This window comes from Candidozyma haemuli, assembly GCF_002926055.2.
Source record: "Candidozyma haemuli strain B11899 chromosome Unknown E_2014730914, whole genome shotgun sequence".
Taxonomy (NCBI): Eukaryota; Fungi; Ascomycota; class Pichiomycetes; order Serinales; family Metschnikowiaceae; genus Candidozyma; species Candidozyma haemuli.
In genome coordinates, this window is record NW_020289903.1 from 873,183 (window position 1) to 887,947 (window position 14,765).

Genomic DNA, 14,765 nt, shown 5'->3' on the forward strand with positions numbered 1-14,765 from the left:
AAATGCTTTTTTAAGCGGTGTAGCGCATGCAAACGTTATCGATGATCTTGAACACTTCTCTTAGCTCTGTTTTAGGAATGGGGAACCATTCAACATGAACCTTGTAGTCTTCACTCAGCAAATCTTCCTTACGCCTGAAGAAATGCAGAACACGGCGTAATTTGTTATCTTCTTGGGCTTTTTCAACACATCCCTGGCAGTAGACTGGTCCGCCTCCGTATCGTTTCTTGAGCAATGCATGGATTTCTTGTTCAGCCAGCCAAACGTTCCTGGCTGCATAGAACCCTTTATCTGAAAGGTTGAATGTATGGTACATATACTTGTCGTTGTGGCTCTTACTGATAGTAAGTCTCTTGAGCTTCTCAACAAGCGATTGTTCATGACCTTCACATCCAGGATGCAAGCAAATGAGTTTATGGTTGCATTGCCTTTCCCATTGCAGTAGTCTTACTTGGACAGTCTTGGTCGTCATGCCAACCTTGACAAACATGAACTCCAGCTTCTTTGGCGAGAAATTGACCCATTCACCCTTCTTCCGTGGTTCTAGGTTCCTCGTTTTGAAGAAATCACCACCGTTTTTCGTCATGAGAGATGCCAATGTGTATAAGTAAATGAAGCCAGCCTTCTTATCCTTTGGTTTAGCAGGTCGTCCTGGCGATTTGTAAACCGGTTTTAGAGGCAGACTGCCGAACGGTGATTTTGATGGCGCCAGAGTCACAACGACCCTATTAGGAGTAGCAGGGAGCTTCTTTTTAGGCGAGCTCTTTGGAGTAGGTGTCTTGGGTAGCGCAGCAGATCCACTGAGACCCTTCGCCTGGCCTATATGATAATGGCAGTAATCGCCCTTTTTAACATTGATTTTGCATTGGAGCCCTGTCTTAGCAATACCAGAGCATTGCTTCGTGCACATGTGGAAGCGATAGTAACAGTAACAAAGTATTGATTTTCACTCACTATGGTGGTTAGAGACGCGTAGTGATGATCCTGTAGAGATCAATGCATGGTCAGAAGTGGTCTGGTCTGGCAGCTGTCACTTCTACTCAGATGGAGGCTGTGTTGGGTTCAAACAATATCCTTATATTTGAATGTAGTTAAACCTTTATCTTGCTACCCTTTTTTCTTTTTATTAATAATTTTGAAAATCTCGGTGGTTTCCAAAAATTATGGAATCCGGCGATGATGGCTGCGAAATTCGTATTTTGAGATGCAGTTACCGATTTGGGTTATAATCGTAAACAGAGAATGGACAAAATAAAATGGTAAATAATATGGAAAAGTGGAATAATATTGTGGAAATGGTACATTAACCGGGAAGGAATCCATAGAATGACTAATTGATAGAAATAGTGTAGTTTTATGATGCTAGTTGTTACAACCTACTTTGTTCCAGTACGAGCACTACTCACAGTGCCTAGTTACCCCAAGGTAACAGCTGGTAAGTAATAACCACCATTTAAAACCCTCAAAAATGGATTTCAAGAAAAATAGACAAACGCAATTCCTACAAAAAAAAATCTGTAATGCCTTTAGTGCCAACCCACATCACCGTACCTCCACTTCCTGCTGTGGCTGGTGACTGGAAGGTGCGTCTTGGGTGCAAATAACCCATACACTTGAACCCCAACGCCCAACGCCCAACCTTCCAGCCATAATCAATAAAGAACAAACGAAGCACCAATCCAAGGAATCCCAGCAACCTAAATGCATTCTAAAACCACTGCCCACTTGCCCTCTCACATATCCATACATCTACTTGCACCACCTTCACCAGTCAGCACCTCCACCCACTTCACCTCCTCCAAGAATTCTCCCACAACTGAACCCACCCAAATACCTTCTCCCAAAACAACCCACCACCGACTTCTTCACGCCACAGGGTCCACGGGCGCAATTCATACCATTCCCATTTCCCTCCTCTCGTCCCTCTTGATGAACCGCGCTTATTGTCCGAGACCAAGTCCACAACTGAGCCACAGTTTGGGGCCCACACTTTACGCTTCGTCGCATACCCCAAGATCCTTAGATCTATTAGCTGGAACGACCCATGCACACTGGGGTCCCCAGAGGCTCCTTTACGCCGGGCGGCCTGCCTGGGGCCCCTGGAACAATCAGTAGGGGCCATCACGTGCATTTGCATCTTTTCCCTTGTTCGTTTGGGGCTCGGGGCTCGAGCCACTATATAACCATGTGGGTTTCCCCAGCCGTGCCGGTTTGGGTTTGTAGATATATCTATACATAATGCCTTCTCACTTTGACACGCTTCAATTGCACGCTGGCCAGGAGGTGGAGAAGCCTCACGGCGCCAGAGCTCCTCCTATCTATGCTACTACTTCTTATGTGTTTGACGACTCCAAGCATGGTGCCCAGTTGTTCGGTCTTGAGACCCCGGGTTACATCTACTCTCGTATCATGAACCCTACCAATGATGTTTTTGAGAAGAGAATTGCTGCTTTGGAAGGTGGTATTGGTGCTTTGGCAGTGGCCTCTGGTCAGGCTGCTCAGTTTATCACCATTGGCGGTTTGGCCCATGCTGGTGATAATATCGTTTCCACGTCTTACTTGTATGGAGGCACCTACAACCAGTTCAAGGTGGCTTTCAAGAGATTGGGCATTGAGACCAGATTTGTCAATGGTGACTCTCCAGACGACTTTGCCAAGTTGATTGACAACAAGACTAAGGCTATCTACGTTGAGTCTATTGGTAACCCCAAGTATAACGTTCCTGACTTTGACAAGATCATCAAGATCGCTCACGATAACGGCGTTCCCGTCGTTGTGGACAACACCTTTGGCGCTGGCGGCTACTTGGTGAGTCCAATCAAATTGGGTGCTGACATTGTGGTTCATTCGGCTACAAAGTGGATTGGTGGCCACGGTACAACCATCGGTGGTGTCATTGTGGACTCTGGTAAGTTCCCATGGAAAGAATACCCTGACAAGTTCCCTCAATTCTCTAAGCCTTCTGAAGGTTACCACGGATTGGTCTTGAACGACGCTTTGGGCGAGGCTGCTTTCATTGGCCACGCTAGAATTGAATTGTTGAGAGACTTGGGTCCAGCTTTGAACCCATTCGGCTCTTTCCTTTTGCTCCAAGGTTTGGAAACCTTGTCTTTGCGTATTGAAAGACAGTCCTACAATGCTTTGAAGCTTTCTCAGTGGTTGGAGAAGTCTTCCCACGTCAAGTGGGTCTCTTACGTTGGTTTGCCTTCCCACGAGAGCCACGAATTGGCTAAGAAGTACTTCAACACAGAACACTACGGTGGTGTTTTGGCCTTAGGTGTTAAGGACCTCGAGGAGAAGGTGGACGACCCATTCAAGGAAGCTGCCGCACAGGTTGTGGACAACTTGGAGGTTGCTTCTAACTTGGCTAATGTCGGTGACTCCAAAACTTTGGTTATTGCCCCATACTTCACTACTCACCAGCAATTGAGTGACGAGGAGAAGCTCAACTCGGGTGTTACCAAGGAGTTAATTAGAGTGTCTGTTGGTACTGAGTTCATTGACGATATTATTGCCGACTTTGAGCAGTCGTTCAAGAAGGTCTACGGAGCTTAGAGATAAATACACTATGTATTAGATAAACTTTGGCAGAATAAAGCTACCGTCAAAAAACAATGACAGAAGAGAATGTAGATTGTGGAAGCATTCTTCCATACCAACCCGTAGTTGTCAAAGTAACCATCCCCGACTAACGGACCAATAGCTATCACCATGTATGCTATCTCAAGGATCATGAACACATAGATTATCGCTTGCCAAATGTTCCTCAGATGCCGTTTCCCCTTACCAGTGGCAAAAAAGACCATTAGATCAGCAAAAGAAACGCTAGAAAATAATGATAGAAGTAATAGCCATACTATCTTAATGGCCTTTGCGCCTAAGCGGGCGCTTTCCAAGTACACCATCATTTTGGTCTTATTTTCATCCAAAGGTTCCAGCATCGGTGAATATCGATTCTTCTCGATAACCAACCTAATTTCCTTGATGGCAGACTTATAAATGTCGGCTGTAGTCTTGCCAAATTCAAATGGATCTTCTACTCCTCCAATGAGTCCCAATTGTGTACCAAGATCACGCACGATCATACCAGGCATGTCAAGCCCATCTCCCTTATAGCAAGCTGAAGCGCCAGATATAGTATTAACTCGACACATACCTAGGGGGCCAAAATAGTAGTCGCTTTTCTTTATGGGCCATTCTCTTGGGATGCTTGATTTAGCACCTCCTCCAAGACCTTCTGAGAAATACGCAAAAAGCTGAAGACCCTCGTCTGCAATCATAGTCCAAGAGGCATCGCCTTCATTGGCTCTAACTACATACGTTGATGTAGTGCAAGGACAGGGAAAGAGGCTTCCAAAGAAGATAAAGAAGCCAAGAAGAAACCAGGCCCAGTAAGTGAACCTCTTGATTAGAGATATATCTTCAAAGGCAAGATTCAGACAGTAAGTCTTGAAACGGGTAAGTGGCCGGGCGAAGTACGGCTCAAGATCAAATTTCTCTTTCATATTTTGGCCAAATATTTCGAAATACAGAAGAAGTATAAGAGAAAGTAATATAATTCTATTTGTGTCCAATTTATATGCGTAGTATGCGAATGAAGCCATAAGTTCTTGACAGCTCCTCAAGAACGTCTAAACAATCTTATTAATAAACTGATTGTTATTCAATAATTCCATCTCTTGTTCATCAAGAACAGAGACATTGTCAGTTGAACGATTATGTCCGCCACTAGACCCTTCTGGCATCAACAAGTTCTGATGAGGCTGCGACTGAAGACCGTTTCCAGTATTACTTCTGGAGCGATTAAAAGAGCCCAAATTATCGAGCGTTGGTGCTCTAGTAAGCGAGCCGCTTTCAGAGACTCCTGGAAGCGTCAGTGGGTATTGATGATTAGAAAAGTGATTGTCGCCATAGAGCAAATTGTGCGTGGTAGACCTCTCCGGGAGCCAGTCCCGTTTAGAAGCTCTTTTGGATTTCTTTTCTCCTTTGCGTCTGCCAGAGAACTTACGAGTAATTGTAGCACCCAACCTGCGGAGCTCAGTCTCGGTATGCATGTGGCTACTCAGCTCGACCATCTCCGGCTGGAATGGCAGCTCGTTAACCTCATAGTCTTCTGGAGAAGCAAATGGACCTTCATCTCGGTATCCAGTGTTATCAACAGAAGTCGATCTGTGAACATGCGGTTCATCTTCGAAGCCAGCAGCGTCGTCAAAGAGTCGTGAAATAGACTTTTTTGTTTTGTTACGCTTAAGCTGTCTTGAGACTTGGTAAGGACGAACCACGAATGAATCCTTGTCGTTATCGTCCACTGTATCACGATAGTGGTAAGTGATCTCGTCGTCCGAATTGTATCCATCGTCTGGTGGATTCGAGCACCATAACGGCAAAGCCCAAGCGAACATTGTGAACACTGAAAAGGAGAAGGTGCACCATACAAGGGCAAGGAACACATCACCAATAACCATTCTCACACCATAACTCCACATACCTTTGGCAATTTCTTTCTTCACAGACCTCAACTCGTTGGTAGCGATGGAAGCAGCCACAATCATAATGATTCCCGCGGAAACGGCCAACACCGCTAGCACGTTGACCGTGATGCTAGGTATATTGGAGAGATCCTTTGCACCTCTTCTGTTGCTGTACAATACTATCCCATAGACCAAGATAACCAGCTGTACTAGAACTTGGAAGATCATCACAGGTTGAAGAACCAGGAAACGTTTATTACGCGCATCGATTCTTCGTGAGTACTCATCGTCCTTCTGATAATTCGACTCGTAGGCATACGCCAAAATGATATCAAGCCCTGCTTCCAGCATAATAGCTCTGTAATCAAATATCCCAAAACCCTTGTAGGACTTACACACTGTCTTAACGTCTTCTTCGACCATATGTGAGCTGCTGTAAGTCGTCCGGTAAGAAATCATACAAAACTCATTCACACCAAGCAAGATATACTGGGCAGCGTCAGCAACCTGTTTCTCCGTATAATCAGTCAAAATGTGGATTTCCGAATCCGTAAGTTCATTATCGACAGGTAAAATGTCCTGGTTGACGGAACCAGTAGACGAGATGGAGCTTCTCAAAGACTTATAAAGACCCAAAGCAACATCCAAATGAGCACAGTTGATACGTGCCAAATGAGCAGAGTGCACGTTTGGGCCCGAAGCCAAATAAGCAATAGCAAATGCAATCGTCAATATGGGAGAACCAAATCTGAGGAACTGTAGTAAACGCTGCTGAACAGTAAGGTTCTGAAAAGGCCGCATGCACAGGCCCTTCAAGCTTCTAAAGAAGCCCATTTTCCATGGATGGTCCACGAAGAACTAAAAATAAGCTTTCCCTTCTGTCAAAGGCCCTTGGTATAGACCCGTAGCGAATGTGGCAGGTGTATTGGGAAGCGGTTCTGGTGAGTAGGCTTAAAGATTTCTCGAAGCGAAAAAGTGCAGTCCAGGTGAGGTGCCACTAGATAAGAAGCCGTCTGGTAAACAAACAAGAGTAGGCTTAAGGTGGGTCAGTGAAGGGCTGAAGGTGAAGGTGTTGTGTTGTAGAACGAAGTCTATGAAAAAAAAGGAAAGTTTTTTAGTGTCTTCCTGCTTTGGCTTGAGCCGTGTCGTTTTGAGATCCATGGCAGGGGCATACACTATATGCGATTCTTGGCGGGTCCACAGATTGGCTATGGTATAGAGTTGGCGAAGAGAGGCAGATGGGGTGGTTTGTTACAGGTATTGGATTTAGATGTTTTCTAGACTCGATCTTCTTTGGATCTTCATAGGTGATGGGCTGAAATATGGGTTTTGGGTAGAGCGAGTGGAATGACTGGGGCTATAGATTACACAAAAAGAGCCCACTTGAGTCAAGGCCAAGGCTGAGCGAAGGTATTCGGCTACGCTTCTTCTTTGAGCCATTTTTCAGTCAGTTGGGCGTTTATTTCGAATAGGTGGGATCTTATCGCGTTCACTTGTAGTGGTTTGCAACCTATTACCTCAGGTGAAGATGATTTAGCGTAGATGTAGCTATAAATGGCATGGTAGATTTTATAATTGTACTTTTGAAGACTGAAGTGGGCTAACAGATGCCCCATTAGCCATAGAAGCAGGTTACAGTATTTCATAGCCATTCATCGGAGTCCAGAAGCTTACAAGAGGAAGACCCTCTTCGTCCTTACTTCGTCTGAATAGTGTGCCCCTACAACTGCTCTAAATCTGGAGCCCACTTCGTCACCTACAAAGAATTCCCAATAACTATATTCAGATTTTCGTACCAATCGTATAAAAAAAGTAAAAGATTAAAACAAGCGATAGAAGCAACCGGTGCAACGAAAAAGACAAGGTCTTCAACCAATCAAGCTAAAATTCCTCGTCAAATCTCAATTGCCCGTAAGCGTTGTTGTACGCTTCCAAAGATGGCTTGTCCATGCCAAACTGGCGAGGCTCGTCCTCCTCGAATCCTCTCTTCGAACCATTGCCCTGCAATGGCATCGTCTGAACTGGCATGGATGGCATTCCCCATTCGGAGACATTGGAGCCTGACTGGAATGTAGAGCCCTGGTTGGTCAAGGCAGGAGGCATATCCATATTGGAAGGAAGAGGCACTCTGTTGAAAGAACGCTGAGACTGGGGCGTCTGTGGCAAGCCGTGGTTATAAGAGGCATCGTGAGAAACAGAGTAGCCGTCAGCAACGGATTTTCTTATTCTCATGCCAATGGTAGCCAAAGAAGCGATGTCAGGGTTCTCATGCTGAGGCTGGAAAGAGTGCATCTGTGTGCGTTTCGTTGGTTGTTCCATGGTAATGTAAATGAATGTGCAATAGAAGTATGAGTAAATGTGAGTTAGATGGTCCCTTTTTAGTGTGTTTTATGTGATGGGGATGGAGTGTCGGATGACGTTGGTTAACCGTAGACGAGATCACTTTTTTTCTGTGCGTTTCCTAATAGGATGTAAATGAGCGACAGGCACTGGGCTGTATAGAGGAACACCAAAACAAACCAGGGAGACCAAAAGACACCGTAAGAAAGAAGGAAAAATTTGAATAAGGGGACAGAAGGTGAAGAGGAGGCGGGTATTCTGGGATTTGTACTTTTTTCAGTTTTTATTGCTCCTGGGTCGTAGGCTGGCCTGGTATATGAGACTCATGGGGCGCTTGAGGCTTTTCGCAGCCAGTGTGATAAGGTGAGGCTCAGGGTGGAGAAGTGGGTACCTTCAAGAATAGGGCAAAAGAAGGGATATAGGGGGAGATTTAAGTGGCCGAGAAGTCGTTCTGGAGTTTTTGTGTTTTGGGTGTTTCAGTTGATTGGGGAGGTTTAGTGGTGGGGGATACTTGGTGAGGTTGATGGTGGCTGTGAATGGATGGACCGCGTCAGGAAGAGAACAAAGAGTGGTGTAAGCAGAGGCTATGGTTCTGGGCAATAAGAAGTTTGATGAACTTAATACTATGATGGTTTGTGTTGCTGTTATATGGAGTTTAAAGGGAAGGTAATCTGATTTCATTGTTAGGCTTCTACCTGGAATGGGTGATGGTAGCATATACTACGAGTAACACAGTATGTGCTTCTAAGGAGCACTTCAATGGCAATTGTACCATTGAGCTGTACTTAAAGATCAAGCTTTACAGTAAAAAGAGTTAGCTAAATAGCGTTTATAGGAGGTAGCTCATCATATTCTTCAATAATACAGCTCATTGAACCAATATTATACGTATAATGGACCACAGAAGGTGATGCTAAGCCAGATGTTTCCAAAGTTGAAGCTATAATGACAGGAAGATCTACTGTAAAACTGAAACTTGCTTTCTTGAATAAGTTCAATTTCTATAGTTAACATTACATTAACCATCCAATGCCTTCTCTTCCACCATTGACCCACCACCACCACCAACAGCGTCCTCCCCCGCTTCAATTACCTTTCCTCCAATTCTCCTTCAATACCACCATCCCTTTAACCTTTGAAAAAAACCACCAAAACATTCCTCTATCCCCTTCCCCAGTGCTTCCCTATTGGCACTTCCCTGGAGTAGCAATTTTCGCAGCCATTCCTGCTCGGACACACGTTGACATACTTTCTGCAGCCGTACAACCACCGAAGACAAGCGGTCCAGAAGTGCCCTAAAAATATACATAAATATATATAAAGAAAACATACAAATAGAAGAATACCATCCAAAATACGTCTCCCATAACCTTAACTATCCCTATCTCCAGATTACCATCACCTCCAGTGGTCCATCTGATTGCTCTTGGTGATTCTCGGTGTCCCCAGGTCTTCCAAGAAACCTCGCAGCCACTCCATAACCACCACAAAAACCAGAATTCCCCAACCGCCAACCGCCAACCGCCAACCTACCACCATTCAAATTAGATTCCCCACTTTTCTTCCACCCACTTCTCCATCCATTTTTTTTTTCACCGCCTCGCCTTGACTTGCAACTTACGGACGGCATTTCGATGCGTGAAGCGTCCCCAGAATTTCCGTGGTCACCATGCATCCGCCAAGGGCAACCAACACCGCGCAATACACCTATAGGCAAGATAGAGCGATCCAGAGGGACACTATAAATGGGCCATGATTTCCCCATGTGTTGGGCAATTATCCACTTTTTTTACATCCATTTTTTCTATAAACAACAATGTCTATTTCTTCTGCTACCGCTAAACAGTACGAGGAGGAGTACTCCGCTCACAACTACCACCCTCTCCCAGTGGTGTTCCAAAAGGCTAAAGGTGCCCACGTTTGGGACCCTGAGGGTAAGGAGTACTTGGACTTTCTTTCTGCCTACTCGGCCGTGAACCAGGGCCATTGCCACCCAAAGATCATTGAGGCTTTGGTCGACCAGGCCAACACGTTGACCTTGTGCTCTAGAGCTTTTTCGTCTGATGTGTTTGGCCAGTTTGCCAAGTACATCACGGAGTTTTTCAACTACGAGATGGTGTTGCCAATGAACACCGGTGCCGAGGCCGTGGAGACTGCTCTTAAATTGGCCAGAAGATGGGGTTACGTCAAGAAGGGCATCAAGGAAGATGAGGCCATTGTCTTGTCTGCGGTTGACAATTTCCACGGCAGAACCTTGGGTGTCATTTCCATGTCTACCGACTCCGAGGCCACTACCAACTTCGGTCCATACTTGAACGGTGTCGGTCCTCAGATCCCAGGTGAGCCAAAGGGCTCTTTGTTGAGATACGGTGTCATTGAGGATGTCGAGAAGGCTTTCGCCAATGCTGGTGACAAGATCGCTGCTATCTTGTTGGAGCCAATTCAGGGTGAGGCCGGTATTGTCGTTCCTCCAGCTGACTACTTCACCAGAGTGCAAGAGCTCTGTAAGAAGCACAATGTCTTGTTGATCTGTGACGAGATCCAGACCGGTGTTGCCAGAACCGGTAAGATGTTGTGCTACGAGCACTACAAGAACGTCAAGCCAGATGTTATCCTCTTGGGTAAGGCCATTTCCGGTGGTGTTTACCCAGTTTCCGCTGTCTTGTCTTCTAAGGACATCATGCTGACCATTACCCCAGGTTCTCACGGCTCCACTTACGGTGGTAACCCATTGGCCTGCCGTGTCGCCATGGCTGCTTTGGAGGTTGTCAAGGATGAGAACTTGGTTGAAAGATCAAACACCTTGGGTGAGCTTTTGCGCAACAAGTTGGAGGAGTTGAAGTCCCAGTCCGATGGCATCATTGCTGAGGTCAGAGGTAAGGGCTTGATGGCTGCCATTGTCATTGACGACGCTAAGACCAACGGCAGGACCGCTTGGGACCTCTGCTTGCTCATGAAGGACCAGGGTGTTTTGGCTAAGCCAACCCACGACAACATCATCAGATTGGCTCCTCCATTGGTTATTTCTGAGGAGGACTTGCTCAAGGGTGTTGAAGGTATCAAGGCTGCTTTGGTTAAGTTGCCAAACGCTCCAAAGGCTGCTCACTAAGTATGTTGCATTCCTGTGGTTCCAAAAAAATTAATGTCTCTTCACGAGAATCTGGTGTAATGTTCGTTAGAGGGCTTGCATTCATTTCTACAATGGGTCTTCTCTTATGATAAGTGAAATGTCTTTTGTTAAATAATGCCAAAAAAATGCTAAATATATAGAGCTAATGCTGATTTACACGGTCATATTGTCCTTACCTCTCTTCATCGTTCAGGTCTCTTCTGTTGGACAGATGCCCTAATGCTGCCAATCTTCTCTTCTTTTCAACCTCGGTCTCTTTCTCTCCTTCCAGTTCATCTGACTCTGCAGTGTCTTCAACACTGGATGGGTTCTCTTCTTCCAAGACGAGAGCATGGCTACCAACGCCAGTCTCCTCCTCAATCATGCCAGTAAGTTTACGTTCCATTGACTTGTTAAACTTTTTCTCGTCATCATGAGGAGAGATGTTATGAGGAATTTCCACCTTCTCTTCTTCAGGAACGGGAAGTGGAGACTCCAACGCTGCTGTATCTGGCAGACCGGCTTCCTTTGCTGCATTGGCGTCAGCTGGAGTGTCCTTATTTTTGATACCAACAAGCGACAAAGCTTTGTTAACAATCGAACCGGATCTAGCTCTAGCGGCCAGTTGTGGCTTCGGTTTGTTGGGATTGATATGCTTGTTAACTCTGTAACGTCTAACAACTTCACCATCAGAGTTTTCAATTACAATCAAGTTATCGATCTGGTGAGCGAAGAATTTCTTTCCGCCGTCCTTCTTGTAGAAAGCCTTCTTCTTGTTGCTCAATGTTCTTGTGATCTTCTTTCCAATTGATTCTCCACTCTCAGAACCAGAAGAAACCATCAGTGGATGAGAGGCAGCCGAGAACTGTGACATTTGGCGTCTCAAAGAGCCCATAGAGTGGATACTGACATTATCAGCATTAGGTGGAGTGACCTTGCACTTCTCAAGCTCTTGCAAAGGAAGACTCTCTATAATTTCTCCATCTTGGTCTTCAACAATGATATGACGACCTTCCTTGTAAATAGTAGCAGGTACTTGATCCTCTTCTGCGTCGAGTTCATCAAGAGGTTTACCCGATTTTTCAGCAATCTTGTTTCTGACCTCACCCAAAGTTTCTTCATTAATATTTTCGTCCCTCTTTTCTGGAACGTGTTCAGCGAATGTTGACGAGGTTTCACCAGAGTCATCAGCATCACTCTTGCCTGATGGAGCATAAGACTGTGATTTGCCTAGTTGCAAAACCTCAGTTTGAGGGCGATGTCTCTCGGTAGTAGGAACATCATCTGCATGTCCCTTACCCTCACGTTGTCTTTGCTTCCTTTGAAGTCTCTTACGTCTGGCACCTCCAGCAGGCCTGACTTTAACGCCTGTTTGAGAAGTAACTGTCTCCTCTGGTTTGAGGTCAGGATGGGCAGTATCGATGCTATGCAAAGAATAAGACGTGGTGGTTCTGTCGAGCTTTTGTAAACGGGACATCCATGAAGGACCCTGATCGTGGGTATTGGTAGTTGTCATGGTGATTGCCATTCTGTTCAAACGCTTACCCAAGGTTAACACAGCGACAGAAGAACCATGAACAATGATGGATGTAATGACAATAAAACAGACAATTGGCCAAAGGCACTTGATGAGCTGGTAATGGGGGAAGCTGATATCCTTAAGGTCAGCCAATGGAGTTTCTTCGTCAGTGTAATGTGCTTCTAAGTCACCTCTGGCAAGAATAGCAGCAAAAATGGCACCTACACCAATAGGACCAAAATGACCACAGAACAAAGCTTCTCTCCATGTCTTCACATCTGGTGTAAACGGTTTTAGAGCCAATACAGCCGGAATTCTTCTCAAGAAAATGATGACAATGGCAAGGATGATTAATCTCCAAACATCAAGACCAAGCTCGCTGTTGTTGAAGTCTGGCCATGGCACAATAGCACCAAAGTAGACGAAGAAAGACAAGTTTAGAAGCAAGTCAATCACAGTGGAAACATGCGACTCTTCAGTCTTTCTGGCGAATTCACCGTTCCAGCCGAAAGCCGTACCGGCAGCAAAGGAGACCAAAAGGTCATCAACTCCAAGCATGGAGCCCACACCAGCAGAAACAAAGGCAAGAAAGATGAAAAGGGCCAAGAAGGACTCTCTATCAATGAGATCCTTGTTCTCAGCGAACGCCACAGCTTTTCTAAGGGAATAGCCAAGCACAACACCAAGTACAACACCGAAACAACACTCCCAGAGAATGGTAAGCGTAAACCAGTCTCTAACAACGTGTCTGGCGTGATTCGCTTGAGTGACCAAGTTAAGTGCAAGGAAAATAAATGGGAATGCCATACCATCATTGCACCCAGACTCAGCAGTAAGCAAGTTACGCAAGTGGCCCGGCACTCTCTCGGCAAACTTACCCTTACCAACCACAGCAGCAGCAAGAACAGGGTCAGTAGCTGTAACGCAAGCAGCGACCAAAAGGCCATCTGCAAAGTTGAAGTGCGGTATAAGGGCCCAAATGAAAAGACCCACGACTAACCAGCCACAAGTCATGACTGGAAGCAAGAAGATGGTCACGGAAAGCCAATGTTTCTTCATATACTTTCTAGGAAGTTCGACTGCCACAGCGACAATCTGGATACACAAGACTATTCGACAGATCTCCAACGTCAAATGGTCTGAGTTACCCCAAGAAAGGGGATCAAGCCATTTAAGGCAGTGAGGACCAAAGATCAACCCTGCTATGGTAGCAACGGTAGCCTCACCAATATATAAACGTTCCTTAACGAAAAGCGACGCTAGCGAAAATAGCGTGCTAAAGATACCCACGCAAGCATACGCTATATGTGACTGTTCTATCTGAAGGGTTAGTAAAAAGTTAACAGAAGGTTTCAGTATTCACATACCTCTAGTTGCGACCACATCGTAGACCAATAGATTATGCTCGCAAGGTGGAAACAGGATCAGGTTTATCACTGGTAGTATCGGTTAACCAGTTTTTGTGATGCTTGGGGAGAGGATTGTCACCTGCAGTGTGTGCAGTCTGCCAAGAGAAGAAGCTGCGTCTGGCGAGCCTGACAAAGTACTATAGAAGGTTGCTTGACAGGTATTTGACGTGAGGCTAGCTGCTGATCTTCTTAATAAGCGAGAGAGTTGTTTTTCATGGAAGTTATGGTTTTTGGGTAAGAGAGGACTTTGCGATGCCGATAAGCTCTGCAGAGGCTGCGTTCTGCGTGGTTGACGCCGTTCAGGCATGCTTAGGTAAGCGCTTATGTTGAGGGACGGTAGGCTTGCTGAATACAATAGGAAGAAGAAGCCTAGGGCTTGGAGTGTTGGACAAGTGAATGTTTCTTAGATGAACGTGTTTGGAGAGGGTGGGGAATGGAATGGGGTTGGGAACTGGAGAATGATGGTTAATTGGGGGGATTGGGAATGCAGGGGTGAAAGGGGAGGAGGGTCTAGAGGTGGTCCTGGTGACCGAAGGAACATGCATGGAAGTGGTGGGTTAGATCGAACTTGGGAGAGTGTGTGTACTAGGTTGGGTATGTTTGGATGGAAGGTGTGGAAAGGATTTGGTTAGGTGGGTTAGATCAGGGCCAAGGGACTTGGTCTTGGGGGATTTGGTTGGTAGCTGGAGGACATTAAACTAAGAGTTTCTGGCTTTCGAGAAGAAGTCTGCTTCTTCATTGTATCCTTCTGGGCTTATAGACTACAAGAAGGGCCCAAACATGTGTATATAACGTATTCAAAGCTGCTAATGTTAAAGTATGGGATACTTGGGTGGAGAACTAGTCCAACCAGAGTAAGCAGAGAAACTAGAGTAACTAAAGGAGAACGAAAACTCAAGAGCCGCAGCCCGAAAGCA

At 45.6% G+C, this 14,765-nt stretch overlaps 6 protein-coding genes across 6 annotated transcripts; 2 read left to right on the top strand and 4 right to left on the bottom strand. All coding sequences in view use genetic code 12, as the record gives it.

Annotated features, from left to right (window-relative positions):
* Nucleotides 1-10: 10 nt before the first annotated feature.
* On the bottom strand, nucleotides 11-910 carry CXQ85_003555 (uncharacterized protein; the record flags this gene model as incomplete). The annotated part of the gene is made up of 1 exon (XM_025487193.1): nucleotides 11-910. The coding sequence occupies one exon, from the start codon at nucleotides 908-910 to the stop codon at nucleotides 11-13; it is 900 nt and encodes a 299-aa protein (XP_025340641.1).
* Nucleotides 911-2,238: 1,328 nt separating this feature from the next.
* MET15 (bifunctional cysteine synthase/O-acetylhomoserine aminocarboxypropyltransferase) lies at nucleotides 2,239-3,555 on the top strand (the record flags this gene model as incomplete). The annotated part of the gene is made up of 1 exon (XM_025487194.1): nucleotides 2,239-3,555. One exon carries the CDS (start codon nucleotides 2,239-2,241, stop codon nucleotides 3,553-3,555), a length of 1,317 nt encoding a protein of 438 aa, XP_025340642.1.
* Nucleotides 3,556-4,631: 1,076 nt separating this feature from the next.
* Nucleotides 4,632-6,305, bottom strand: ECM7 (Ecm7p; the record flags this gene model as incomplete). The annotated part of the gene is made up of 1 exon (XM_025487195.1): nucleotides 4,632-6,305. The coding sequence occupies one exon, from the start codon at nucleotides 6,303-6,305 to the stop codon at nucleotides 4,632-4,634; it is 1,674 nt and encodes a 557-aa protein (XP_025340643.1).
* Nucleotides 6,306-7,352: 1,047 nt separating this feature from the next.
* CXQ85_003558 (uncharacterized protein) lies at nucleotides 7,353-7,790 on the bottom strand (the record flags this gene model as incomplete). Its single annotated transcript, XM_025487196.1, has 1 exon — nucleotides 7,353-7,790. The coding sequence occupies one exon, from the start codon at nucleotides 7,788-7,790 to the stop codon at nucleotides 7,353-7,355; it is 438 nt and encodes a 145-aa protein (XP_025340644.1).
* A 1,837-nt stretch (nucleotides 7,791-9,627) lies between these two features.
* Nucleotides 9,628-10,920, top strand: CAR2 (ornithine-oxo-acid transaminase; the record flags this gene model as incomplete). Its single annotated transcript, XM_025487197.1, has 1 exon — nucleotides 9,628-10,920. One exon carries the CDS (start codon nucleotides 9,628-9,630, stop codon nucleotides 10,918-10,920), a length of 1,293 nt encoding a protein of 430 aa, XP_025340645.1.
* Nucleotides 10,921-11,113: 193 nt separating this feature from the next.
* CNH1 (Cnh1p) lies at nucleotides 11,114-13,824 on the bottom strand (the record flags this gene model as incomplete). The annotated part of the gene is made up of 2 exons (XM_025487198.1): nucleotides 11,114-13,759; nucleotides 13,807-13,824. 2 exons carry the CDS (start codon nucleotides 13,822-13,824, stop codon nucleotides 11,114-11,116), a joined length of 2,664 nt encoding a protein of 887 aa, XP_025340646.1.
* Nucleotides 13,825-14,765: the final 941 nt, after the last annotated feature.